The sequence below is a fragment of the Polychytrium aggregatum genome, assembly GCF_025602895.1.
Source record: "Polychytrium aggregatum strain JEL109 chromosome Unknown BJ171scaffold_8, whole genome shotgun sequence".
Lineage (NCBI taxonomy): Eukaryota > Fungi > Chytridiomycota > Chytridiomycetes > Polychytriales > Polychytrium > Polychytrium aggregatum.
The window spans coordinates 1,025,301-1,051,107 of NW_026516210.1; the positions used below are offsets into that span (position 1 = coordinate 1,025,301).

The 25,807-nt window shown below is 57.5% G+C and overlaps 5 protein-coding genes across 5 annotated transcripts; 3 read left to right on the forward strand and 2 right to left on the reverse strand.

Annotated features, from left to right (window-relative positions):
- Positions 1 to 124: 124 nt before the first annotated feature.
- On the reverse strand, positions 125 to 1,873 carry BJ171DRAFT_297118 (Iguana/Dzip1-like DAZ-interacting protein N-terminal-domain-containing protein). Its single transcript, XM_053106995.1, has 6 exons — positions 1,502 to 1,873; positions 1,219 to 1,298; positions 1,047 to 1,139; positions 712 to 858; positions 298 to 543; positions 125 to 229 (listed from the first exon to the last, which is right to left on the reverse strand). The coding sequence occupies exons 1-6, from the start codon at positions 1,677 to 1,679 to the stop codon at positions 158 to 160; spliced, it is 816 nt and encodes a 271-aa protein (XP_052969481.1). The 5' UTR covers positions 1,680 to 1,873; the 3' UTR covers positions 125 to 157.
- A 919-nt stretch (positions 1,874 to 2,792) lies between these two features.
- BJ171DRAFT_297084 (uncharacterized protein) lies at positions 2,793 to 5,556 on the forward strand. Its single transcript, XM_053106992.1, has 4 exons — positions 2,793 to 3,454; positions 3,749 to 3,852; positions 3,938 to 4,033; positions 4,261 to 5,556. Exons 1-4 carry the CDS (start codon positions 3,007 to 3,009, stop codon positions 5,404 to 5,406), a joined length of 1,794 nt encoding a protein of 597 aa, XP_052969482.1. The 5' UTR covers positions 2,793 to 3,006; the 3' UTR covers positions 5,407 to 5,556.
- Positions 5,557 to 7,018: 1,462 nt separating this feature from the next.
- Positions 7,019 to 12,049, reverse strand: BJ171DRAFT_421112 (uncharacterized protein; the record flags this gene model as incomplete). The annotated part of the gene is made up of 11 exons (XM_053107472.1): positions 7,019 to 7,450; positions 7,705 to 8,048; positions 8,190 to 8,300; positions 8,390 to 8,452; positions 8,582 to 8,991; positions 9,190 to 9,907; positions 9,995 to 10,102; positions 10,251 to 10,296; positions 10,409 to 11,040; positions 11,321 to 11,519; positions 11,666 to 12,049. 11 exons carry the CDS (start codon positions 12,047 to 12,049, stop codon positions 7,019 to 7,021), a joined length of 3,447 nt encoding a protein of 1,148 aa, XP_052969483.1.
- A 776-nt stretch (positions 12,050 to 12,825) lies between these two features.
- On the forward strand, positions 12,826 to 21,982 carry BJ171DRAFT_494756 (uncharacterized protein). Its single transcript, XM_053110040.1, has 22 exons — positions 12,826 to 13,094; positions 13,253 to 13,551; positions 13,832 to 14,191; positions 14,502 to 14,564; positions 14,697 to 14,830; positions 14,983 to 15,050; positions 15,251 to 15,306; positions 15,408 to 15,556; positions 15,689 to 15,806; positions 15,989 to 16,288; positions 16,429 to 16,539; positions 16,743 to 16,904; positions 17,058 to 17,156; positions 17,297 to 17,368; positions 17,471 to 18,804; positions 19,025 to 19,096; positions 19,271 to 19,399; positions 19,605 to 19,728; positions 20,044 to 21,093; positions 21,265 to 21,386; positions 21,552 to 21,620; positions 21,746 to 21,982. The coding sequence occupies exons 1-22, from the start codon at positions 13,046 to 13,048 to the stop codon at positions 21,768 to 21,770; spliced, it is 4,965 nt and encodes a 1,654-aa protein (XP_052969484.1). The 5' UTR covers positions 12,826 to 13,045; the 3' UTR covers positions 21,771 to 21,982.
- A 356-nt stretch (positions 21,983 to 22,338) lies between these two features.
- Positions 22,339 to 24,692, forward strand: BJ171DRAFT_494759 (kinase-like domain-containing protein). Its single transcript, XM_053110041.1, has 6 exons — positions 22,339 to 22,786; positions 23,114 to 23,405; positions 23,511 to 23,638; positions 23,829 to 24,052; positions 24,279 to 24,324; positions 24,527 to 24,692. Exons 1-6 carry the CDS (start codon positions 22,529 to 22,531, stop codon positions 24,608 to 24,610), a joined length of 1,032 nt encoding a protein of 343 aa, XP_052969485.1. The 5' UTR covers positions 22,339 to 22,528; the 3' UTR covers positions 24,611 to 24,692.
- Positions 24,693 to 25,807: the final 1,115 nt, after the last annotated feature.

The following is a 25,807-nucleotide window of genomic DNA, read 5'->3' on the forward strand; positions in this document are numbered from 1 at the left end:
CCAGTGTTATGATGCCGAGCTCGGTGCAATGCATCGACCGAGGAGCGAAGCCTTTGGCGACAACTTGTGGTCGTGGCATTGTGGTTCCGAGTGCGTGGTCTTATCATGTTGTCAGAGACGATGTGGGACAGACTCTCGGATCTGTGCGGATACTGGGCTATACCTTGAGCTCTTGTATCTGGCGATCAAGATTCAGCTTGTCCTTTTGCACGCTCTGCTGGTTCACGATCTGGAATCCGGGTTAGCATGAGCAGGCAACGTAGTGAATGGGTGCTACGGGCTTCTGTCGGGACCTACCGTCTGCTCGATGGTGGATCGAATGAGCTCGAGATCCTTCTTGGTGGTGTCGGTGGAGTTGGCCGTCAGCTTGTCAACAAGTCGCTCGCCGAGGACCTCGAGGATCCGGAAGAACGATCCCGGCAGTTCGCCTTCCTCGCGCCTGGGATTGCAGGGATAGGGGACGTGCTCGGCAGGGTGTCGGCGTCGAATATGCGACTCCAGGTACCCGAATGTGCAAAACACCTTGCGACAGTATGGGCAGCGCTGGGTTCGATGGAAGGGCTGCGTAAGACTGGCTGTTTGGGAACATGGACGACAGGATGGAGAGCTCGCGCGAACGATGGATCTCTGGCAAGTGGTCATATTGTGTCGCAGTAGCGGCTGAGTGCTGCGGTGACGACGACCAAGTGCCTATCGCTGTGCTGGAAGTACCTCGTATTGCGAAGAGTTTGTGGGTTTCTGGACAGAGATTGCAGGCCTCTGATCACTGCCTGGGGAGGCCTTGGCCATCAGTTGGTAGGTCTGGTTGACCTTTTGGAGAGAGCGCAACTGCTTCTTGAGGGCCAGGACCTCAGAGTCCTGATGAGGACACGGTGTTTAGGCAGCGTGTGTGTCGGGGTTGGCATACACCGAGTTTAGAGATACGCTGGATCAAATATGCAACCGTTGCCGGCCTGCCCCCAAAGCCGATGGCCACAACACCGGGGAATAGTCACCCTCGAGCAGGTTCACGATGGAATCGGTTGCGGGACTCAAGACACACTCGCCTTGCTCTTTAGCCCGCTCTGAGCGTCGGCCAAGGCTTGCTGGAGGTTGGTCTTTTCGCTTTCGAGGTTTTTGTTGACGCCAACGAGGGTCGACTGCGGTGCACAAGCGATTGATGAGTGCGGTGGTCATGATGCGGAAGAAGGCCACGCGTCATCCTTTACATGGACCAACCTGGCAGAACAGCAGATACTCGATGATGAGCTGCGCGAGGCGAAAGAGCTTGACAAAGCTGCGATCGACAGAGCGGAGATCTGTGGCGAGCAAAAGAGTGTCAGAGCCGAGGACTGCAGACAATCCGAGGGTAGCAGTCACAGCGAGCGGCTCTGAGCGTGGCCTCGGATGGATGCATTCCAGCAACCACTCGCCGATACGCGTCGCTGGTGATGGTGCAGCCGACATATCGAGCGAGACACATCTGGCGACAGGTGACAGCCAGAATATGTGCACGGAGTACCTTCGTACTCGAGGTCGCAAAAGGCGACGTTGTCGAGGATCTCCTGGAGCAGCGACACGTCGGCGTTGTTGATGACGGCCTCGACTTGGATGCTGCCCAGGGTCCTCCAGTCGAGCCGCTCGCGACGCTTGCGGAACGAGAACTTGTTGGCGGCATCGGTGTCGACTCGAATGGACATGGAGGGCGTGCCAGGGCTCAACAGGCTTGAGCGATATTCGATCTGGGATCAGAAACGACGCAGATGCAGTCGGACGGAGCCGAGACGGGCTGAAGATGGACTCGCTGGCACGGGGGGTTGTGTTGAATGGCGATGCGGCTGGCTCGGGAACGGAAGATGAATCGCTGGTCCAGCAGCGACAGATTGAGTATCAAGATGCAAGACGCAAGTCGCAAGATGCAGAGAATGGGCGCCAGGGGATCATGGACGAGAGTGAATGGTGGGAAAGTGTGTGTGTGCAGTGTGTGTGTGTGTGTGTGTGCAGTGTGTGTGTGTGTCAGTCGTCCCGGTTTCTGTATTTGCCAAATCTCTTTCGCTGCACGATCCCGGAACAGCCATTGGCGGCGGCTCTGCGCTCCGCAGGCCCAAACGAGACGTCCGTGTCCATGCAAACCCCCTTCTCGACAACGCAGGCGCCGGGGCCATGCGCTCTGCCGTTCTGCCTCTCCGGCAAAGGATCGCCCTCCAGACCAAACTGGGGCTTGCCTGAATCGCGGGAGCGCTCGTGCGCATCGTCGGATTCGGCCGGCGTGGGGCGGCCCGCAGCCAATCGGCAGGGCCCAGCAGTTGCCGTGCGACACTGTGCGACAGCCGTGTCACCGCACGTTGCGCCTGTGCGATCCGGGGCTGCAGAGCGTGTGTGCTCGGGGCGCTGGTTCGAGGATGGTTCACAAACAGTCGGTGCGACGGACGAGTTCCACAATTAGGTTCAACAACGAGCCGAGCTCCATTGGACGCGAGCGAATTCAAGGGCGTCCAATGGCATCCAATGGCATCCAATGGCGTTCAACAGAGTTCAAGAGAGTTCAACAGAGCCCAATGGAGTTCAACAGAGCCCAATGGAGTTCAGTGGAGTTGAATCAAGTTCAGTGGAGTTGAATCAAGTTCAAATCGGCCGGCCACTTGGCTGGTTCATTGAGGTCGTTAGCAGCACGCATATCACAACCGATATTCACATCGGCACCCGCATCGGCACCCGCAGCGACACCCGCAGCGACACCCGTCTGCGGTTGTGTTCTCGCCACCCGCCAAGCACCAGCCGAGCACTCCCCGCGGCACCGCCTCGCCTCCTCTCGCCCCCGTCGTGCTCTTCGGCCTTGTCCTTTCGGCCCCCTCGGCTTCGTGAACCTGCTTCCTTCCCCCCCCCGCAAAGCGCAAACCCAACTGCTGACCCCGCCCAAGGAACCCGTCTGCCTCCTTCTCCTCGAGAGCGCCGTGCTTGCCGTCGCTGCTCTGCTTCCGATTGCTCCTGGTCCCAGGGATCTGCTCTTGCCGCCTCGCCTCCACAATGTCCCGACAGCTCTCCGAGCCCGAGGCTCACTCTCCATCGCCCGTGCAGCAGGACTCGCTTGCGGTGGAGGGCCTGCCGCTCCGGCGAATGCGCTCCGTATCCGACACCCATCTGCCTTCCTCTTTTGCCTACCCCGTCTCGCCCTCGCGGGATCAGCGCTCCTCCCAGCCGTCGGTGCATCCCTATTCGCCACCCCAGTCGCCCGAGGCGCTCCAGCAGCAACACCAGCAGCAGCAGCATCCGTATCAGCAGCAGCAACAGCATTCGGATCCAGAACTCTACAACTCAGAGCTCAACTCGTCTTCCTCGATCCTGCTGCACGATGATTTTGAGCTCCTGGACTTTGCCAGCATGAATTCAAAGGACCGCATCGCTTGGGAGAAGAAGAACCGGGAGCTGCACAGGCTTTTCAAGTCCATTGACGAGAACGATCTCTACGTCGACGGTACGACTGGGCCGGGATTGCATCGTCCATCGTCGCCGGCATGCCTGGGCGCACCCTCGATGCAGTGCGGCGCAGTGCAGTGCCTGCTGTCGTTCTGTCGGATCGTTCGGATGTGCCTGATTTGTCGGATCGTTCGGATGCGCCTGGTGTGCCTGGCTTGTCGGATGTCCCGGATATGTCGTATTTCGGCATGGATACGCTGCTGCTCTGGCTTTGCTACTGGTCTCTATCCGCACCCGGTCCTAATCGCATCAATGTCCCTGTATCCGTCTTGATCCGACCAATGTCCTCCAGACTTTTCATGCGCTCTCCAGAAGGACATCCTCATCCAGGGCAAGCTGTTCATCACCACCAGCAATCTATGCTTTTACGCCAACATCATTGGATTCATCACGACTGTGAGTTGCGTCGCACGCCATCCAGACACCGCCCAGCCATGCCGTCTCGTCTCTTGGCTCATTCATGCCGTCGTCTGTTTCGTAGCTTGTGATTCCTTTTGCCGACATCTCCTCGATGGAAAAGAAGATGGCTGCCTTTATTGTTCCGAACGCCATTCTGGTCAAGACTCGGCAGACCAAGGTGCACATACATTCCATGCATTTTTGCTCGATGCTCCCTGTTCCCGATCCGCGCAGCAGCTTGGTTGCGTGTGTCTGTCCAAATCGGAGGCATCGGCCTTTTGACAATGTCCCCTGGCAACTGTATTGTCTGTATTGCTGCATCGCTGACCCACCTATGCAACCGACATTTTGATCCAACCTCCCGAAACGGCCTGTGGATGCAATCCGGTCCAACGTTCGTCACAGTACTTCTTCACCACCTTCATTTCTCGAGAGAAGGCCTTTGAGATCATGGTCGGGGTCTGGAAGAGCCAGCTCGGCGGCGCCCTCTCGCATGAACACACCTCCTCTGGCGAAGGCAGCCAGACCATCGAGACCGACATTGTCCGTGAGATCCAAAGTGCTACCCACGCCGACCCGACATCCGAGCTCCTGCGTCAGCAGCAGCAGCAGCAACTGCCGCTGACTGCGTCGCCAACAGGGGTAATTCCTCCCTCGATCCGGGTGTCGTCCGTTCCACCCCGGCCCTCGGATGCCCGCTCAAACTCAGTCCCCATCGCCTCGTCCGCTGCAGCGCCGCTCGACGACGGCGATGCCGGACGCAACCCGCAAATCGAGCGTCGATCCACGACCACCTCGGACAAGCTCGTCCCAGGCTCGGTCTCCTCCGTTGAAGAGGTCACCGACAACGAAGTCGAGCCTGGTCGCAAGGGCGGCGTGCGCGGGGCCCTGCAGTCGATTCTGCGCCGGCGCACCACTTCCAACAAGACCGACGGGGCCTCCAGTTCGAACGAGCGATCCGAGAAACAGGCCAACGGCACCAAGTCCGTCGCCAGCTCGTCGCCTCGCGCCATTCTCCCGATCCTGTCCTCGGCCGAGCGCCGGATGAGTTCCACGCCGCCTGCCAAGAACGGCGCTGTAGTTTCATCTGCGGTCCCGGAGCTCAGGCCGCCGGCGCAAACGCCCACCAAGCCATTGGCCGCGGAGGCGCCCCGGATTGTTCTCACTTCCAGCCAGGGCGCCCAGTCCGCTGCCGTTCCCCCATCGATGGAGCGCGAAAGCTCGGCAGCCAGCGCCTCGGCATCGCGACCGAGTGCCGCACCGTCCCGCCGGCTCTCTAGCCACTCCATCGGCCATGACAAGACCGATCCCGCGAGCGACTCCAAGTCCGGCCGCCGACAGCTCTCCAACACGGGCACGGCCTCGCAGTACTTTTTCGGCATCGGACACAGCCAGCCGATCACCCAGCGCCACGAGATGCGCGCGCTTCAGAAGCAGAAGCAGATCGTCGTCATCGTCCTCGTGGGCTGTGTCGGGGTGTGTCTGACCATGGCCCTGACCAGCCTCATGATGCTGTGGCGGGTAGGCGGCATGCTGGATCGGCCTCTGTGATGCTGCCCGTCGACTCCGGGGTCTCTGGAGCTCCACGCCTGTGCCGGTCCCAGCGTCGCCGAGGTGCGCTTGCCTCGATCGAGCATGATGCATGCCGTCCAATCGCACACGATATTCACAGCTGGTGGTTGGACTTGCGTCTGCCGAGCCTTCGCCCGCAATCCGTTTTTGAATTATTGTTACTTTCATCCTTCCCACCCACCCCCTGAGAACACGGAGCCTCCAGCGCCCACTCCCTGGATTATTTCTTTCATGTTCCGTTACAATGTGTTGCGCCTCTCTTTCACCCTAAAGTCCCTATTATCCTCCCTTATACATTAGCTTCGACACCCGTATTTTTATTTTCCTTTGATAACTTTGAGCTCCTCGTGAGAATCGCCTCGTCCCCCCGTATCGTTCATGTGTCCTCGTCAGGATCGAGGAGGAGGAGCAGGAAGAGGAGAGACTCGCCTCCTGCTTTACAGTCATCCAGAAAGAAACGGGACAGTCACTTTCTGGTTTCAGAGGCCTGCAGCCTGCCGAACTTCCGTTAGCTTCAGTGAGCAAGCCGTGTGATTGCTCCCGTCCTGGTTGGTAATCTCTTTGGTTTGGTTGGTTTGGGAAGCATGGTCGTGAATACACTCGGTCGATCTCCTGCGGCGACGACCGGCTGGCGTGCATTCGTCCCTCTGGACAGCTCCGTACAAATGCGACTCCTCGATATCAAGACTTGGGTGGCTCGAGTCGGTCCGCCTCTCAGCTCCTTGAGACACATCGTTTGGTCATGACGAGTAATGGGACATGATACAGCCAATTCAATAAAAAACGGATTTTGGCCGTTGGTGAATGTTCTCACTCAACTCATCGCGCGCTGGGTATGGCCGTTCAGTGATGTGTTTCTGGATCTGAATCAAGGGCGGTTTCTCGCTCAGATGGCTCCCCGCAAGCGACTCGAGACGGCCGAGCATCTTGATATCGAGTTAGTATGGAACTGTCCAGAGGATCGAGTGAATGCACCACACAAAGATATTGCCAACCAGGATGGGAAACAACCACACGGCTTGCCCACTGGAGCCTGTGGAAGTTCAGCTCGCTGATGCCAGGAAGTGACTGTCCCGTTTCATTCTGGAGTGACTGTATCCATATGCAATCAAACAGATCACGCTGCCGCCTCCCAGTGACGATCTCTGGTCGATGATGCTGCTTGACCTGCCCTCCTGTGCCCTATAGATCAGTGGAGGGCTGTGCGGACGAAAGGTGGTCGAGGGAATCATAATCATCAGATGAATCAAGGGAATCTGGGGCGTCAAGAAAATCAGGGGTACTGCGTATTCATGATCGTATGCATCATCCGCGGCTCTTGGGCTGGGGTTGTTGGTGTTATTGTTGTGTGGATCATTCCAAAGGGGTTGCTCCCTTCTCATGGCCCTGCTTGGTCACGAATCCATGGCGCAGATGTGTTCAAGGCGAATTGGATGCAGTTGCAAGCTTTTATTGACTTGCATGTTTGTCAATATCCAAGACAGGTGCCGCCCTACCCGACACATTGGCCAGTTGCATTATCAGCAGAACCGCATGTCGCTTCCTGGACAGTTGCGTCCGTTGGAGTCGCTCTCGAGTCCGCTGTCGTCGTTCAAAACGACTTGTCGATTTCCATGACGTGGTCCGGACTGCTCTTGAGCCGGATGATGCCGCGGACCGAGCCCCGGCGATCCTTCTTTTGAGACTCGACTTCTTGGTATCGGCGCTCGAGTTCGACGAGCTCCTCGCGCTCCCTCATCAGCGACGACACCACTTTGTCGACCACCACAAGCTCCCACACCACACTCGCCAGCACGTTGAGCACAACCATGCCCCAGATCTTGAGACGAAAATTGAACGGCACTCCGGCGCGGAGGGAGAACACCTGGCGTAGTCCGTTGGCTCCTGGGGTGTTGTCGTCCGCCAGGATCATGTACGACAGCAGCGCAAATAGCAGCAGCAAGTATCCCGAGTACATGGGGTTTGTCCAGAAGGGCCGACGGAACTTTGTGGCGGCAGTGAAGGCCAAGGCGACGCTGGCAAACTGGACGTGTGCAAAGAGCCAGAGACTGGTGTTCTCGTATGTCGCAATCAGGATCCCGAGGAAGCTGATTTCGTTGGGCGAGATCGGGTAGCTGAGAGCAGAGGCAGGTTTCCGGATGAGGGTGCCGGCAGAAGTGTCAACAACTGGATCATGATCTGGTTGCGGCGGTGAGCCCGTGGAGCCAACTGTGGGCGATTCCTGCCGCCTCGGCTGCCGAGCCGTCACGACCAAACAAGCTCGTCGTACGAGTGCACATACCATGGGTAGCTGACGTTGGCTGGGCCGCCTGGGTTGAGGGGCTTCCAGTCGCTCCCCAGCTGAGACGATGCCGCCTTTGCTGAGCAGAACCACGGCTCCATAACCATGTCGCGCACAACATACATGAATATCCCCATGCAGATCGCAATCTGGCCCAGCAATGACGACAACACCCCGAGACTGAAGAGATCATCAGTCGGACGCTCGATCGTGAAGCGGTGTGCTGGCCCAGTGTAAAGCATCAGCAGCGCCAGCAAGAACACGATCACCATGTCGTCAAAGAGGAACTGGTTGTTGGATATGGCGGTCGAGAACTGATAGAGCGTCGCGGTAATCATCACTTGGATCAAGGGATACATGGTCATGTACTTTGCAGCGTTGTCGTCGCCGCACCGGAAGAGCAAACAATGTCAGCCTGGATGGATTCGGTCGTTGTCGGGTCTCCCATGTTCTGTTCCGGTGCGCTGACGGATCTGCTCACTCACCTTGAAAGCAGTCAATGATGTCTCGAGTGCACAGCGCCCCTCGGCAAGCAGCAGCGGCAGGTCTGAGATGGACTTTTTGGCCGATGTAAACGGAGCAATGATGGACGCTGTCGCCGCCACACCGAGCAGAATCAGCATAGATGGTGGATTTGCGGTGCAGCGATGCAAGATCCATCCGAGTCTGGCAGCAGCCTACCTTCGGCGCTCGAAAGTGCCAGTCCAACATGAGCAGCTTTGAGGGCACCGCAGTCGTTCGTGCCTGTGGACCAATGAGGGAGTAGTTCATAGTCAGATTCGATCCCGCGTCCTCCGCTGTCACGCTGTCACGCTGTTATATGATGCAGAGTCGGCTGTTTGGTGTCTGCTGGGCTGTTCATGCGGTACCGACCATCGCCGCACATGGCCACATAGCGTCCTAGTTTCATCAGCCGCTCCACGATCCAGGTCTTGTGGTTTGGATTAGTACGAGCAAAGACCGAGGTCCGGGTGATGATCATGTCGATGAACGGCTTTTCATAGCACGAGATCAAGTGCTCGAGGGCGTCGCCTACAATTGCCAGCTCGACGTTGTCACTGAGGATATGCGGAAGGTCCTCGATCGGAAAGTCGATCTTGGGCATCTCGACATGTTTCTTGTCCACCAGCGCGTCCAGATTGGCCGCCGACTCAAAGAGAGAGTCGACACGGGTGAGCTCTGAGAACCGGAGACCCTCCTTGGTCTTCTCGATCAGCAGAATCCGGGTGGCCAGTCGCAACTCGCGGGCAACGTTTATGGCTGTCAGGACATTATCGCCCGTGCTGGGGAGCATCGGTAAGTCGGGCAAAACAGACAAGCCGAATCAGAAAGAGTGGCATGATCGTGACTGCATTGGATTGCATGTGTGCATTGGATTGTATGTGCATTGGATTGCATAGGTGCATTGGATTGCATGTGTGAATCTGGCCTCAGCAAACCCAGCCGCTGCGGTGCATACGACGCGGCACGCTTAGGCTTACATGATGATCGACCGTATCCTGGCGGCAGTGAGCGTTTCGACGACGACAACACTCTCTGGCTTGACTGGGTTTTCCATGATGATGAATCCCTGGAACTGCGCGCCCTCGTCGACCTGGTCTCGCTTGATGTTGGAAAGGGCATCGGCGGTCAAGTTGCGGAGCGACAATTTGGTGCTCATGTCGGTGCTGGCACAGGCCAGCACGTAGTATCCCTGCGACGAGTAGCTCTTGAAGACTTCCTCAAAGTTGTCTGGGATGCTGCTTGGGTTGCAAATGTCTCGGATTGCCTCGGGCGAGCCCTTGATTAGACCCAATGGAATGTTCTCTGCCGTCAGGGCAATCACAGAGCTTCGTTGGACGTGCGCATCAAACAGGAACCTCTTGATGATTCGGAGGGACCTTTCTCCTGTCCTCGTCCCCGGAATCAAATTGAGCAGGATGGGAATGTCCTCCCCGATGGTGATGTCCTGGTCCGGGTGCAGAGTCCACCCCGATGCCGAGAACATTTCCTGATCGACGACGTGGCCGGCCATGGCCCCGCCGACTGGTTGGAGACTGTGGCAGGCCGCCACGACCTTCTCGAGAAGCGATTCGGGGGGCGCCTGTCTGAAGAACTTGCTGAACGCTCCACCGCGGGTGCTCGGGACGCAGCCCTTCCATCTCAGCGACGATGTGGTCAATGTGCCAGTCTTATCCCAGCACATAAGATCGATTCTACCTGTGGCAGGAAAGAGCAGGCATTAACACATGTCTCGTCACACTTGGTTCGCTTTCTGTATCAGTGCGATTTCGACTCGTCGCTGACCTGCACAGTTGATTCGCTCTGGATTGATGCAGTGGATTTTTTGCTTCTTGAGCCGCGCAAGCGAGAATCCTGTGCCGATGGTAAGAACTAGTGGCAGCGAAGGCGGCACTATAGGAGCAGGCGAGGATTGGCAGGGTGTTAGAGCGCCATCAAGCGCAGATCAACACCATTGCTGCGATCGCATTGCTTGGATCTGCTCGTGTCGAATATGAGGCTACTAAGCAGCTTTGCAAGATCCAGGTCGCTCGATACAAACCAGCGATCGTGATGAGATCCAAGGCCGAGAGGAGCACACTGCCGAACTTGAGGTTGGTGTAGAAGCTGTAGCCGTTGCAGAGCACAGGTCAGCGATGGTGCTACATCAGTCAACGGCCCAGCGATCCAGCGATTCAGCGACCCAATGAGGCATCATACTCGTGCAGCAGGCTGCACTTGCCCTGTTATCATGCGGTGGCTGAACGCCAGGACGGCAACGATTGCCATGATGAGAAGGTACTTGTACGAATCCGTCTGGAACTTGAACTTGACCAGCGGCGGGAATATGATGGATCGAAAGAGCTCGCCCTTGGACGAAGAGAACCCGGTCGAGACAACAATGCCGATGGTCGAGTGCTCGAGTGAGAATGGCTCGGGGTGGTGCTGATGTATCTTTGCTTCGACCATAGTCGAGCCTCCAAACAGAGTGTGGCCGCGGTTGCGCTCGGCCCCGTAAGAGGTGCCCTTCACAATCGGAGTCTTGACAACGGCGGCGGCCTCGCCGGTCAGGGAAGATTCGTCGACGGTGCACTCGCCCTGAATCAGCACCATGTCGCAGACGATCTGCTTGCCGGATTCCTTGTCAAGAATGACGGCGTCGCCGACCACCAGGTCCTGGGCATTGACTGTGCACAGAGTCGAGTCTCGAATGATGGTGCATTTCTGATCGACCCGAGTGAGTGCTCGGAGGGCATCCATGTTGGTTTTGGTGCTGTACACCTCCGAGATCAGGGATCCGGCACTCATGGTCATGATGACAATGCCGAATGTGTAGTAAGCCTCGTACACCCCTAATGCACGCGACAGAGCAAAGGTTTGCATCAACGACGGTGATTTAGTTCAGCTGACAGAAGCGCACAAGTGTGGAATGCAAAGTGTCCAGGTCGACAAATACTCTTTGCTGCTCTCTGTATCCACACACTTGGGAAAGCAGATATCCGCGGCCTCCTCAGAGAGATCCACGTGTTGATCTCGGTGAGGTTGCCAGCAGGGACGTCCTTCGGCTTGGACGCAATCATGCCACAGTGTGCGTTTTCGGGTGAGTCTCCTCGCGCTCGCACAAGGACATACAGATGAGTGTCGAGAACACTTGGAAGGCGTAGAATGGGTGCATGATCTTCTCCATGAGGATCGACAGGACCGGCGGCGAGTCGATTGAGATTTCGTTGACTCCGAAGCGGAGCAGAAGGGATGCAGCGATGCTCGAGCTCAGGCCATATTTGAACGGAAAGATTTCGTCTGTAGCTGTTGGAAGCCTGGTGGTTTGGCGCTGGATGGGGATGTTCGGTCGCGCCGGTCCGGGGCCAGAATCGGTGCGCATTCAGGAACGAGACAAAGTGAGCCTCTCGGACCGACAGGACTGCCAACCCATCCGAGTGTAGATGCCTTGCCTCAGAGAAGTCGTGCGAATCTCACCTCAAAGGACAAGCCCTCGTACGAGTAAAAGTAGCGCTGCTTGCGGAACTCAAACATCATGATGCCGTCGTACGAGTGCTCGATCTTGGCTTCGAAGCTCTGCCCATCCAGGCCCACGATCAGGGCCACGTCTGCGGCCTGCCACGATGCGGCTCGGGTCCGGGCCAGGTGCGTCCAGATCCATATCTTGTACTGAGCCACCAGCGGAACGATGCCGACGGTCAAAACTGAGGCAAGAATATAGAGTAGCAGGCCAGAGACGGAGTACTTCCAGGCCGATATAGATAGGAATTCCGCTGGCAGCTGATGCGGTGTCAGCAGCGCCTTGATGTGCGGGGGACACTGCGAGCGGGCCCTCTCGATAGCGAGGTTGGAGCGATCCATAGCGAGGCAATAGCGAGGATGGGCTTTGCACCAAGTCCAGAGCGAGTCGAGTGTTCAACAGATGCCAAGTAGACAGATGCGTGCGCTCGGGCGGGTGAGAGATCTACGGCGGAGTGGCCTTGCAGGGGGGTCAGTTGGAGCGATGTCGGCCCTGTCGATCTGTGTCGGCAGGCGAAGTGCGCTGTTATATGGCAATCGGAGGCATCAGCTGCGTGGATCCAGGGACAAACAATCTCGTCCGCAGAGTATTGTTTGCCCCCGAGCGTTCTGAATGGAACGAGGCTCAATCATGATACAACGGCAAAGCCAACAAACGCCCCCGGCAATGCCTTGCAAACAATCGCAACTAAAGCGAGGACCAGCGGCTCCAGCCGATTGCTCAGCACGTCCGGCTGCCGGAGCGATGCTCGATGGCATGGTGTGGCCATGATGAGGCTCGTCCGGCAGCGGACGGGACTGGATGAGACTGGATGAGACTGGATGAGACTGGATGAGGCTCGGGTATTGGGGAGAGCTTGGTGGCCGCCCGAGTGATGTGCCGAGCGGATGCTCAAGCCGTGGGAATTGGTGTGCGATGATCGGAGCGTTTTGACGACACTTCCAGACTGGCAGTTTGTTTGTCCCATTCTCCGAGCCAACCAAACATCCGCCACCGCCCCATGCTCCAGCAACATTGTCGATGGCCAGGGTGGCGAGAGCATGTCGAGCTCGGCTTGCCCATCCAAGAACCATATCATGCTCGGCATCGGCGCAACATCGACTGACTCTGCTGCCCTCGCTGTCCCTGCCATCCGAATCACACCCGGCCACATCCGCTCGCTGGGATTGAGGGACTCCATCGGCCAATGTGCTGATCCCTCGATCTGACGACAGCGCATCGCGCGGGTTTTCTCGGCCCTCGGTTGCCCTGGCCGCTGCCTTTCTGCCTGTGATATCGCCTCTTGCTTGCTTGCTTGCTCGGTTTCGCTTCGTCTGTCGCGAGCGATTGTCGACGATATGTTTCTGGACCGGATAGCCGAGCTGGGCCTGCTGCCGCGCGACCCAAGTGAGTGCGCATATCTGCGCTTCGGTTCAGATATAGGCAATGAAACGAGCATCCACTATATTCTGGGCCGCTCAGGCAATCCTCCTCGCTAATCGCTGCTGGACAATCTCTCGATCCCTACCAACCGCATCGCTGGATCTGCGCCTCGACCGCAACAGAAAAATCGGTACTCTCGCGCTTCCCGCTGGCCGTTCGGAAGAAGCTCGTCCACGAAGTCAGCCAATGCCTGCTCCCAAACCAAAACCTCGTCGCGGAGCCGCAAAACCTGCTGACCTCTCCCACCCATGTGCGCTGGGTGATGGAGATTGTCGGCCAGGGCTTTGCGCTGCCTATCGAGGACTTTCTCGTGATCCAAAGCACAATCTCGGTGTACTCGAACTGGCTGCTTGAGGAAGACAGCCTCCCTGTCGCGATGAAGCAGATCGAGGACGACCAGATTCGACAGAACTTTTGGCAGGTGAGTCTGTGCCTGTCGCGAAGGGCGCATTCAACTTCCGAGACGACCAGTTCGACCACAATGCTTCGAGTCGGACTGCACGGATACTGGCAGAGTCGCATAATTCGATGACGGCGCTCAGGCACATGAAAGGATGTGCACATTCGGACGAATCCCGTGGAGACTCGACACGACGGCCTCTGCTCCAAGCGCTGGGTGACCGTCTCAATTGCAGCCATCACCGTCGCATCGTGTGCTCTGAAGAATTGCTGACATGCAGTGCCTTTGCGTGCCCCTGCAGTCCATCTTCTCGCATTTCTCGCTGCTCTTTGAACCCCGAACGCACTGTGAGCTCCCAAACAACTCCAAGATCGAGGACTTTAACGTCTCGGCGATCCAGGTCGAGCTTTGTCGCACTATCCTCAAGGTGCTGGCGATCTTTGGTCGTCAATCGGGCCACGCGTTCTCGGAGGCAACCTGGATCCTGCTGCTGAAAGTGCTTCTGGGCATGTGCGACCGGCTGCTGAGCGAGCCGCTCGCCCGCAAAGACAGCAAGCGCAAGATTGTGAGCAGTGGGCCAAAGTCCGACAAACTCGCCCTTGTTGTCGAGGAAGAGGCTGGCCCCATCATGGGCGACTGCCTGTGCAAGCACCTGGTCCGGGTAGGTTGCGAGAGTGAGCAGCCAGAGTGGTGGTAATATGGGCGTGTGTGGTTGGGATGTGGGTAGGTGCTTCGGTACATGCACCAGATGCGGGCCGATGCGTCGAGGTGTGCGCTGGATAAGGATGGATGCGCATCCAGCGCCGGAATGTGCGTCTGGATGTGTGTCCATCAGCAGAACGAGTCACGACTGGCGATAGTGATCCATGATCCAGCTCCTATGCCATCGAGAACAACATCGATCGGGGATCCGCTGGTGGGTCTATGGCACTGAAGACGGATGCCTGCTCATGCCGTAACGGTGCTTCTAGGTGACGATCGAGCTGTGGCTGAGATCAAAGATAACCAAGATTGAGATGTGGGACTATTTGAAGGCAAGTGGAACGCTCTCTGCACAGAATCCCCTCCTGACCGACTCGGCGGCATGTTCGGCGTCCCGTTTCAACCCGGCTGCCTTCCAGTCTGCAGTTCTGATCCCTCCCTTCACCAACTCATTCAACAAACAGAAATTTTTCAGCCGATGGACGCATAGGCTGGATGTGGTCACCCAGTGGAATGCCACGATACTGGCGCTATCCCGGAGAGTGATCGGCCAGCTTTACGGGCCACCAGAAGGCGCCGAGCGGGTGATCATCTATGTGTACGGACTCGTTGTGCACTTGGAGTGGCGGCTTGGGGCACAGTGTGGCCGCGGCGGTACAAACGAGGCTGAGATGGCGTCAGCGGCAAGGAGGTTCATCATCATCGTCGTCGTCGTCTCACGAGGGCTTGCTTTGCCGTCATCACCCGCAGCGACGGATACACGATCGATCTGGATCTGCCTCCCAAGTTTGTGGTTTACGCCTGGCACCAGATGATATGTGAGTGCCGAGGCTGGAGCTGGCGACTGCTGAGGGCTTGAAAGTATACTTGCTCTGTTCGTCTGTCATGAATGTTTTGAATCTGGGATATCATCGGTTTGGCGGAAGCAAGCATAGCGATGCAATCGCGAACAGCTTGGGCTATCACAGCTGGCTAACGTTTGGGATGTGATACTTATGCGTGCTGTAACCCACACCAGATATGATTGGCAATCCAAATATGCTGCCATTTCGCAACTTTGAGGAAGCCATCAGGGTAAGCTCCGCAGTCGATGCCCGCAGACCACCAGCACTTGCGGATGGAGGTGAGGGGCGGAAATGGCACCAACCGAAGAGGGTCTGGCTTGCATCTATCAGGGCATCTCCAAGGTGGTTGGCGAGTTTCACGCCATCGGGATCGAGACGGACAGCGTGAAGTTGATGAATGCCACGGTGCCGGATGGAAATACTCTGTTGCACATGTTTGGATCGTGGCTGTTCGAAGCAACGACGAAGCAGCAGTCTGAGTAAGTGAGCCTGCTGGGATGCGACAGCCCGGCAATCAAGCACAAACAGCAGCCTAGTGATGAGGCAGAGCAATTGCTCTATACAAGCGACCGTGCTTCTGGATGAGTGACCGTGCTTGCTCGATGCCGCAGATTCAACAAAGGCAAAGCCATAGCCTTTGAGATCTTGTGTCGCATTGTCTGCCAACCGCAGCGACGCAACTTGTTTCTGCAGCTCTACTTGGATCGCTTCTACCACTGTTTGATACATGTACGGCATCACGGATCTGTGCTACGCTGAGCAGCTCCTTCCTCTGCCTGCTCGAAGCAAGCCAGCTGTTTCTGCTCGACAAAGCCGTGCTCTCTCTCACCTTCACTTCAGTGTGTGTCGCCTCGACTCGCTAATGCTTCTGTTCTGGCCAATCTCGCCTGGGTTCCTTCCTCTGTCCACAGGGTCTGCAAAGCGACCCGTTCTCAGTGACGGCGATTCTGCTGAATATGCCGACATTCTATATCCGCGAGCTCAACGGTGCACTGATGACCATCCCACACATGATCGTGGCAATTCGCCGTGTGCTTCCGATGCTGCAGACCGGGTTCGACCTTCCCGCCGACGATCTGCGCACGGCGGCACTCAAGATCATGGGCACCATCACCCCGTTCCTCAGCCACTTTGAGGCCATCAGCGTTCCGCCGCCGATCTGGGCCCAGGTCAAGTTTGCGACACTCGCTCAAGACGAGCCGTCTAAACAGGTGCGGCTTGGGTGATGACTCATCGGATGGAGCTGCGAGAGAGCGGCGCCTCTGTAATGGGATTGGTGTCGGCTGGCTTCCACACCTCAGCCCACAAAGCGTTCGATGATTCGAAACGGTTGATTCTATCTGTAACACAGAGGATTGCCAAGATCCATGCGCTGTACGGCGTGAACGACGTCACACAGCAACTGTTGCTTCTAGTTCAACAGACGGCAGCAGATCGATCACAATCGATGGAGTTTCGACTGGTAACGATATTCACTTTGTGTGAATTGGCGCTTTGGCAACGCTGCTCTCCATGATTGGTTCTGCGGGTGCTTTGTCTGTGTTGTGGTGAAACAGCTCGCGACTCAGCCAAAGAATTTGACTGACATGTTGGTTTCTCGGCCGGTGGTGGTGGTGGTGGTGATGGTGGGGAACGTGAACCGGGGGCTCTGGATGTGGATGACAGCTCAAGTGCGATGTCCTCGACATTCTCATCTCAACCATGATGATCGAGACCTTTGCCCCGAACTGCAAGTACGCGATTCACCTCCTGACGTGTTTTGCGCTCGAAGAAGGCGAGTTCTGTCCGGGCCTTCCTGCCTTCATTATCAAGCACATCCACGAAAAGGTAGTGTAGAGAGGATTGCGAGTCATGCAAAGTGATATGTGTGTGTGCGAGATCGAGATGGAGCGAGGGAGTGCTGGTGAGAGAGGGAGATGCCGAAGGGGGTCGATCAGACGAGTGTGGGATTTGGACTCTGACCGGACCTCAACTGTGCAGGCGTGCACCGGCGTCTGCAACTCGGAAGTGGTATTGTACTCGTTCGACGCCCTTCTGCAGCTAGGAAACTTGTACAAGCACGTCATTCGAGATAATCCGGTAAGGGGCGTGTGGTGTCTGCCTGAATACTGGCTACGCGCGAGCTGTGAGCTGTGAGCTGCGTGCTGGACGAGTAAGAGCTGAGTGCTGGCTGCGTGCCTACAATGAACCGCTGACACTGAACCAAACATCGCGGCTAGGGTTGTCCAAGGGAACTGGTCCTGGCGCTCTGTCGACTGATTGAGATCTTGCTTATGGAAGACAATACAGTGGTAGGTGAAATCGTCCTGGTCGAGCCCGGCAGTATCGAGTCGTAGTGTCCTTGGTAATGCCTCCACTCACTCACTCACTCACTCACTCGTGTACCGGTGCAGGCCTACCAAGTGGTCATCTCGCGAGCGTACGACTGCATGATCCGATGGGTTTTGCTCGGCGAGTGGTTTCTGAACGACAAGACCGTGACCAAGGTGGTGATCGGGACGCTCTGTCGAGGCATCGGCCTCCTCGATCGCGATGACGAGTTCTCAACCGTCATTCAGACCGCGACAGCGGCAGCAGCCCCCTCGACGACGGCAGCGGTGACGCTTGGAGCCCCGGCTGCATCTACAGCTGCGACTGCAACAGCGTCCGCGGCTGCCTCTACCTCGCCGTCGACGCCGATCCTGGCCTCTGCCAATGCCGTGATAGCATCGATCCCCATCTACGAAAAAGTCCCGGCCATCGTGGCCTCGATCGAGCGCAGCCTCGACAAGAAGAAGAATAACCGCACTGGCACCAAGCTCTTCCAGAAAAAGACGGCGCCTTCCTCGACCGGGGTCAGCACTGGCACGACGGACGGCGGCTTGGGCTTGCCCACCTTTGCCACGCTCTCGGCCGAGATGATGATCAAGGGCGCAGCCGAGGCGGCACTGGTGCAGCTGGCCAACCACTTGAACAACTTTCCGCCCGTGAACGAAACGACAGGCGTCAGCCGGATCAGCACCCTGTGGAACGAGGAGGCCGAGGTCAAGCGCATGCTATCGGAGCGGGACAAGCTGCTCGGCCCACGGCCCAGGATCCAGCCCGTCAGTGGCGAGGCCGAAGGGCCGACCCAGGATCTCGTTCTCAGGAACGGTATTGCCCTCTCGGAGTACAGGCGGTTCCTGAGGTACTATGCATACGACCATAGAGTGATTCTCTGTGTCGTTGAGCGCCCCCCGTGGGCCTACCAACAGCCTGGCGACCATGGCGACATGCAACTCGAGCCATTCCACCGAAAGGAACAAGACAGCTCCGCCGAGCCCGACGGGCAGGCGACAGACGAAGCCAACCGGTGGAAGCAGGACAAATGTCTCCCGGAGCTGACGATTCTGATCCGAGACTCGAGCGGCAAGTACTCGTGGAAATCTCGGCTGGAGTACCTCGATGAGAAAGCGCTGGCGCTGCTGGCGCCCGAAAAGCCTGAGAAGCCCGAGGATGTCTTGGCCTCGTCCGAGCTGTTCGATGAACTCGAGCACGACTCGTACCACTTCATCCCCACTGAGCTGCCGTACAGCCCAAACAACTGCACCATCGAGAGAGCCGTGGCGGTGAACGAGGCATCCATACCGGATATCGAGACGCTCTTTGACGAGAGCGCCGAGATCAAAGAGGCATACAACGCGTATCACCAAAAGACGCAAGAGTTTACAGAGAAGGAGCGGGGATGGCGAACGGAGATTCTGCAGAGGTAGGTGATGGAAATGGAGGGACAGCCGCTCCAGCGAGTCGCCCCGATTCGAATAGGCAGAGTGACTCAAGCACGCGGTGCAGATGGGGAGCCGAGTACGGACGATGTCGATGGAAGATGCGGATCAAGGGATGGCTGTTGTAGTCGTGGCTGGTTGTATGTCACGGTCAAGCAGCGACAATTTCGGCTGATTCTGCTGTCACAACTGTCCATCCACAAGTGATGATTATGCCGGCATCGAGGTCAAGGTCGATCCAACGCCACCCATTGATCTCATGGATCCGAACCACATGTAAGCAGGCGTTGTTGGCATCGTCAAAGCAGCAGCGGCAAACCGCAGTCGAGCGACCAGGGGGTACTGTGGAAATGCGGATCCAGCACAGGCCGGCACACTGGCAGCGCCTCCCTCTTCTCACGCCTTCCATATCGATGCGCTTGGATGATCGATGCGACGGTGCGCCGACAGATCGCAGGTATCCCGGCTCTATCTCGGCCATTCGGGGCTGGCCTCGCCCGAACACCGATCCAAGCTCAAGCCCTTGCAAATCAGCGACTCGTTCCTGCGGGACCTCGAACGGCTTGACACATTACCGGAGTGAGCATCGAATCGACCAGGGAGCAGGGAGCAGAGCAGAGCAGGAAGCAGGGAGCAGGGAGCAGGGAGCAGAGAGCAGAGCAAATATGAGTGGTGTGAATAGCTCGGGACAGCCAGCCGGATTCGATTTCGATTCGCTCCCTTTGGCTCACAGCGTCATTTGACTGTTCATCTCCTCGCTCCTCGCTCTGCTATCGGGTCGCAGGCGAGACTGCTTGAGCTTTGGTGTTTTGTTCTGTCGATCGGGCAAGGACACCATCCAGGACATTCTGTCGCCAAAGGGTATCAGCACGGACTTTAAGCAGTTCATGTCCTCGCTGGCGTGGCCGGTACGTATGTTGCCACAGATGGCGCCCGATGGGTTTCTGTGCCAAGAGCACCGGCTGTGCGGCTGCGTTTCATGGTCGTATGGGCTCTTGAAACGGCGGCGTTGATTGATGTAATCGGTTTGTGGGCGGTGCCGGGACGCTGATCGATTGGTGGCCTCGTTTGCGGTGTTTTTATCGGTTGACTGGTGCCGTAGTCGCAATGTCGTTGTACCTGCCGATCGATGTCCACCCATGTCCCATCGTTCGGGCTGTTGAGATACTGTGCTGAAAGACCGTTGTTCTCCCGCCCGTCCACTTGCAATACTCCGGTGGCAGGTCGACCTCGAGACCCACCCAGGGTACAAGGGCCGGCTCTCAAAGACGTACTGCTCGACAGCACCCTACTGGGCGAACCGCAACTGGGAGATCATCTTCAACTGTCCGTATTATATCCACGACACCAGCGTTGGCGTCGAAACACCAAACATTGCTATCCCAACGAGCGTCAACAGCGCCTCGGGGCTCTCGTTCCCATCGCCGTCTGGGGATTTACCGTACGAAACGCCCGAGAGCCTCTTCCAGTCCCCCAGTATGGGCGATTCGGCTGCCCCCGGAGGAGCCGGCGGCCTCGGCATCAGTCGCAGCCGTAGCAACAGCCACAGCCACAGCCGCAGCAGCAGCATTGGAGGCGGAGGACTCTATGTACAGACGGCAGCGACGGGATCCTCGGGCAGCGGCTGGGGGTCGACGTCGCCAAGCATGTCCAACTTCCGGGGAGCGGCTCGGCTCTCGCCGATCGAGAATGACTCGCTTCTGGGCACGCCAGTGGCCCTGGCACCGGACCATCCCCTGGGCATGCGCGAGATCTTTGGGCACGTCGCCCAGGACGATATTGTGTACATTGTCTGGATCGAGGACAACCACAAGCTCGACCACGTCATCAAAAGGTTCTCCAAGACCGAGAACGAGTCCAAGCTGGCCAGCAGCAACCTTGAGGGCCGGGACTCGCGGGTGCGGCGGTCGCCGCAAGACGAGGAGCTGCAGCGTAAGCGCCAGAGCCTGCCGGGAAGCAAGACCATGTACGAGGCGGTTGGGGACTTTGAGAAGCGCATCACACACGATACCAGCGGAGACACTGCCGAGGTGCAGAGCACGGTCTCAAAGGAAGCACCCAAGCCCCGGGATCCTGCCTTCAGCAGTAGCAGCGGCAGCACAGGCGGGCCAGCGAAGCGACCGGGCGATGCAGCGGCCGGCCCAACGGCTGTATCAGGCGAACCCGAGCATCTCTGGAACGGACAGATCTTTATCGTCATTCATCCGCTCGCCAAGACACCGGGGCTGTACGAGATCCGGATCGTGACGGTGGAAACGTGGAAGGAGAACCTGGTGAGCAGCAGAGGATGAGTTTTGTGTGGCGGGAGGGCAGTTCATGGGCTCGTGGATAGTCAGCGAGCTTGTTGATGCCGCAGTACAGATATGGGTGGCAGGCGTTGATGAGCCGCCCGCTAACCGAGTACTTGCGACCTGCCGATGGCAATCCAACCAACGCCTCGACAGTATTTTGGACCCTTACTGGACGGAATGATCGTCAGCCAGCATGCCCTCGGGACGCTGGTCCGAAGCACGGCGATCTCGGCCCACCTGAGTTTCAAATTGCGCAAAGGCGGATACCGCAAGCCGTAAGTCGAGGAGACGGGCGGGGGGGGGTCGCGGCTGCTGGTGGGAAAGAAGGTCGGGCTTGTGATGGAGGAGCCCTTGGAGCCCTTGGAGCCCTTGGAGCCGACGACTCACATGCTGCCATCTGCCCCGTGTGCTTGTCCGTCCGGCCTGCATCATGGCCATAGACATTTGGTCCGACGCAATGCGATCGAGGAGCTGTGCACCAAACACCGAATGTCTGGCTCGCTCGCAGAGTAAGTGTATACGCTGCCCACGACGGCGAATGCTCTGAGCATGGCATGGCCTTGCATCGTGGAGACATGAGCACGGCCTTTCCCCTCGATGGCAACACTGACTGGTTGGTCTCTTCTGGCGATAGCTTCTACGGCGATTTGTATTATTAGCACACAAAAGTTGAGCGGGACGTGCCTCGAGTATTGCAAGCAGTACCGCCGTCATCAGAGGAGGAGCGATGCGTGTTGGTCCCTCACTTGGACTGTGCCATGTGCCTTGAACAAGAAGGGAATATCGCAATTCCGCGAAAGGACTGCTCGTTTCGGTTTCTGGGTTCTTGGTGGCGAGCAGCGGGACGACCACACAGTCCGGTGGCGCCGGTCGGTGACCCAGAAAGCACCCTGGCATCGCAGCAAGCAGTATGTCATCGGTGCGACTGAGCCGACGCCACGAGCTGGCTCGGCGAGCACTTGGAATTGTGGGAACGGGCTGGATGGTGGGTGGGCTCTGTGCTGCGCGGGCCCATCGCACAACACAGCCTGGAACCACTCGGACGCAGCGCTGGCGTGGATGGAGGAGGGGGTGCAAGCCACCACCCCGGCGACGGATTTGTGTCAGTGTGAGAGTGAGTGGTGTTAACACTCAACGACAACAACTACTAACACTCAACACCCACCGACACCCACCGACAACCATCGACACCCATCACACCACAGCCACCCGACCAGCAAACATCGCCCGCCCTCACGTGGCTCCCCAGCCTCTGCCCTCGGCCTTTCTTCTGGATCGTCCGTCTCATCGTGCCTTTGCCCCTGTCTGTCCTTCGCGGCTCTCGTCTCCCCCCCCCGCTTGCTCCCGGTCTCGGCCTCTGCTCCCAATCTATCCTCATCTCGGTCTCTGCCTGTCTTGCTCTCTTCTTTGTCGCTCCATGTCGTCTCGTCTCGATTCTTCCCCAGAGCCATCGTGCAAGCGTCCGCGGCGACTCACCCTCGGCGTCAGCATCAACTTCCCGACTCGGCCTGCCCCAACCTTCAACGATGGGGAGTTTGAGCTGACCAACCAAGAGTCGTTCCGCTTCAAGCTTCGCCACCATCTGCTGCACAGGGTGGGCGACCTGGGCTCTGGCTCCGGTGGCTCTGTCTACAAAGTGCAACACATCCACTCCGGAACTATCATGGCCCGCAAGGTGAGCTCTCCTCTGCTGGCTCCTCCGGCTTGCTGGGCAACTTGCTGCTGCCTGGCCCGCCGTCGCAGCGCTGTCGAGGTGTGACGGCTGGAGCCGCTGTGGCTTTAGGTTGAGGTTGGAGGTTGGAGGGAGCAAACAGTGGCCAGGATTGAGCCGCAGATGCACCATCAGATGCTATGAGCACCGGAGGCGGGCAACATGTGTTATCCGCCACACCACCGTCCTTTCTGCCACATCACCGTCCTATCCACCAGCACACCGCTGCTGTCTCCCTGTGGTGATGTTCCCAGTGCCTCGTCTAACATGCCTCCCTCGATCCGTTGACAGATTGTCACCATAACGATTGAGGACGCTTCACAGGCCGAGCGCACCCAGGCACGGGTGTTGCGAGAGCTTCGGATCCTGCGCAAGTGCCAGTCGCCTCACATCGTCAAGTTTTTTGGGAGCTTTGTCCACGAGGGCGAGATCTCGATATGTATGGAGTATATGGATCTGGGATCCTTTGACCGCATCTACACCGCCATTGGCCCGCTGGACGAGCGCATCGTCTCCAAGGTCGCCTTTGCGGCTCTCGAAGGACTGATCTACCTGAGCGAGGAACACAACATTGTCCACAGAGGTAAGGAGCGCCACTCTCCTGCTCGGCTGCTGCATATCCCTTGACCAGCAGCCCATCCCTCGACCAGCAACTCATCCCCCGAACCCCTTCCTCCACGGATTGCAGATATGAAGCCCAGCAACATTCTCTTGAACACCGATGGCGAGGTCAAGATCGCCGACTTTGGCGTGAGCAAGGAGCTCATCAACGGCACCATGGCCCGGACTTTTCTCGGAACACAGCGATATCTGCCTGTATGATCCTTGCACTCGTCTACCAAACTGTGCTGCTCTGTCGATTAGCGTTGCTCCTGTCGATTAGCGTTGCTCCCATCTACCAGCCCAGCCTTTTGTTCCTGACCTCCCCGACTGATCTGTCTCGCTCGTTCTTGTCCCAAATCATCTCGACCAACTCGTCTACCACACACAACACCGCCGTACTCAGCCCGAGCGAGTCACTGGTGGCCAAGAGCACTCTGTCAAGAGTGATATCTGGAGTCTTGGTCTGACTCTGATGGAGCTCGCGACGGGACGTTTCCCGTTCCCTCCCGAGGACCATCCCCCTCTTCCTTCCATTGTCGATCTTCTGAGCTATATCGAGGCCGAGCCCGCCCCCAGGCTTCCCGGCGACTTGTTTTCGACCAACTTTGATGTGTTTTGCCAAAGATGGTATGTTGCCGCTTCGTCCCAGCCGATATTATCGGGGCCATCGACAACGGCGGTGCAAAAGCGTGCCCGAGTCGGCCTCCTTGGCTTCTCTGTCCGCCTGGCTGTGCATGCGCTTGGCTCTTCCACCCCTCGGCGGGACCCCTCGACGCATGCCATATCTGGGAGCTGTGCAGAAGCTGACGCCGCTCTGTTTTCCTTCGCCTTTTGCGCCTGCGGTGGATCGTAGTTTGCTCAAGGACCCCGAGGAGCGAGCATCGCTACGCCAGCTCAAAGTAAGTGACGGAGATCCGCTTTTGAATCTCCACCGCTTCAACTCCAGCGTGTCCTATGGGTGTTCTCTGCGACGCTGGGATGGCGCTGTTTTGCACTGGAGTGTACAGTGATTGTGCTGACCTGCGCTGTTTCACCTTGAGCTAACACGCACAACGCTGCGCCCGTTTGCCTGCTCTTCCCCATGCGTCACTGCCATTGTAGGCGGAGCCCTTTGCCAGCAATGGCGCAAGTGTTGATTTGAGGCCCTGGTGCCAGCAGCTCAAGGCCCGATTTGATTTTGCATAGACGGGCCCGCATGTGCCCATTGGCCGAGCATCTCTCGCCGCTCCCCTTCCTCTCCCTCTCCTCCTTCCTCCTTCCTCCTTCCTCCTTCCTCTCCCTTTCTTTCGTACAACATGCTCAAACACACAACTCTACCCGCTCCATCCATACCTCTCACCGGGACCATGGCTCAAGCACACGACACTGATGCAAGAGACAAGCGCACCGGATGCATCACGGACTATCATCAAAAGCTTCTCTTCTCTACACCCTATTTCCTCGCCAACACGGTGACGAGCCGCGACAAGAAAAACCGATATGAAACAACAAAACAAGGGACGGTCAAAAATATATGTATTCGGCAGAAACGTGGTCCATGCTCCGGAGACGCGATCGTCATCATACCGACAACTACATCGATGTCTGCACAGGGTTGCAATGAAGAGACCAAGTCCCCTCGATAACGGCCTCCAACGATTGCGCCGACTCGCTTAAGTCGCAGCCGGCCTCGATCCGCTAGAAGGGGGGGGTGGAGGAGTACCCCTTCACAACCACAGCTCTTCTTATACGCATTTCTTGCCCCACCCCTGCTTTCACCAATCTTCGTCCTTCCCCGTTGGCGACATATCTCTGCACTATCTGTACAAACACAATCAGCCGGCTGCCCTCCGGACACGCAAGCCACGAAACGGACCCTTCCACAGCTCACACTTTGCTCCTCATAATGCATTGAATTGCTACAACATCACTATCATCCATGCGCCTATTTCTTCCCTACTTTGCTGTGCCCCTTCTTGCTTCGTTCCTTGCTTCGTTCCTTGCTTCGTTCCTTGCCTCCTCTTCCCCGTGCCATTTTGTCGTTCCTCTCTCTCGCCCTTTCTCTCGGCAACAGCCATCATGTCTCGGACCTGCACTTGATGTTTCGAATCTGCACTCGGGAGTGATGTTATTTCCTTCTGCATCCACTCTCGATGTTGGAACCTTTGCCTTTGGCCTTTGGCACCCGGTGTCTTCTCTATCATTCAAATCGTTCTCGTTTCGTTTTCGATGTTATGTTTATCAAAGGTTGCTATGCAATGTGCACTACTTTGGGGGTGAGTGTTTTGGACGGGAGGGCGGCCCTCTGTTCACATGTATCTCCTCCGTTCCTCTGTCCTTCCTCACGAATCCCTTCAAGATGCACACGTGGATGCAACAACAAAGGCAGGCGATGGTGATTTG

Excerpts from the sequence above, each read along its gene's own strand:
- BJ171DRAFT_297118 (XM_053106995.1), bottom strand. The coding sequence starts at position 1,679 with ATGTCCATTCGAGTCGACACCGATGCCGCCAACAAGTTCTCGTTCCGC. Across the intron at positions 1,299-1,501 it reads TTGCGACCTCGAGTACGAAG|ATCTCCGCTCTGTCGATCGC; the intron begins GTACTCCGTGCA and ends TGCTCGCCACAG. Across the intron at positions 859-1,046 it reads AGAGCGGGCTAAAGAGCAAG|GACTCTGAGGTCCTGGCCCT; the intron begins GCGAGTGTGTCT and ends TGTCCTCATCAG.
- BJ171DRAFT_494756 (XM_053110040.1), top strand. The coding sequence starts at position 13,046 with ATGTTTCTGGACCGGATAGCCGAGCTGGGCCTGCTGCCGCGCGACCCA. Across the intron at positions 17,157-17,296 it reads ACGTCATTCGAGATAATCCG|GGTTGTCCAAGGGAACTGGT; the intron begins GTAAGGGGCGTG and ends CATCGCGGCTAG. Across the intron at positions 19,729-20,043 it reads TGTCCTCGCTGGCGTGGCCG|GTCGACCTCGAGACCCACCC; the intron begins GTACGTATGTTG and ends CTCCGGTGGCAG.
- BJ171DRAFT_297084 (XM_053106992.1), top strand. The coding sequence starts at position 3,007 with ATGTCCCGACAGCTCTCCGAGCCCGAGGCTCACTCTCCATCGCCCGTG. Across the intron at positions 3,853-3,937 it reads TCATTGGATTCATCACGACT|CTTGTGATTCCTTTTGCCGA; the intron begins GTGAGTTGCGTC and ends TCTGTTTCGTAG. Across the intron at positions 4,034-4,260 it reads TCAAGACTCGGCAGACCAAG|TACTTCTTCACCACCTTCAT; the intron begins GTGCACATACAT and ends CGTTCGTCACAG.
- BJ171DRAFT_494759 (XM_053110041.1), top strand. The coding sequence starts at position 22,529 with ATGTCGTCTCGTCTCGATTCTTCCCCAGAGCCATCGTGCAAGCGTCCG. Across the intron at positions 22,787-23,113 it reads GAACTATCATGGCCCGCAAG|ATTGTCACCATAACGATTGA; the intron begins GTGAGCTCTCCT and ends ATCCGTTGACAG. Across the intron at positions 23,406-23,510 it reads ACACAACATTGTCCACAGAG|ATATGAAGCCCAGCAACATT; the intron begins GTAAGGAGCGCC and ends CACGGATTGCAG.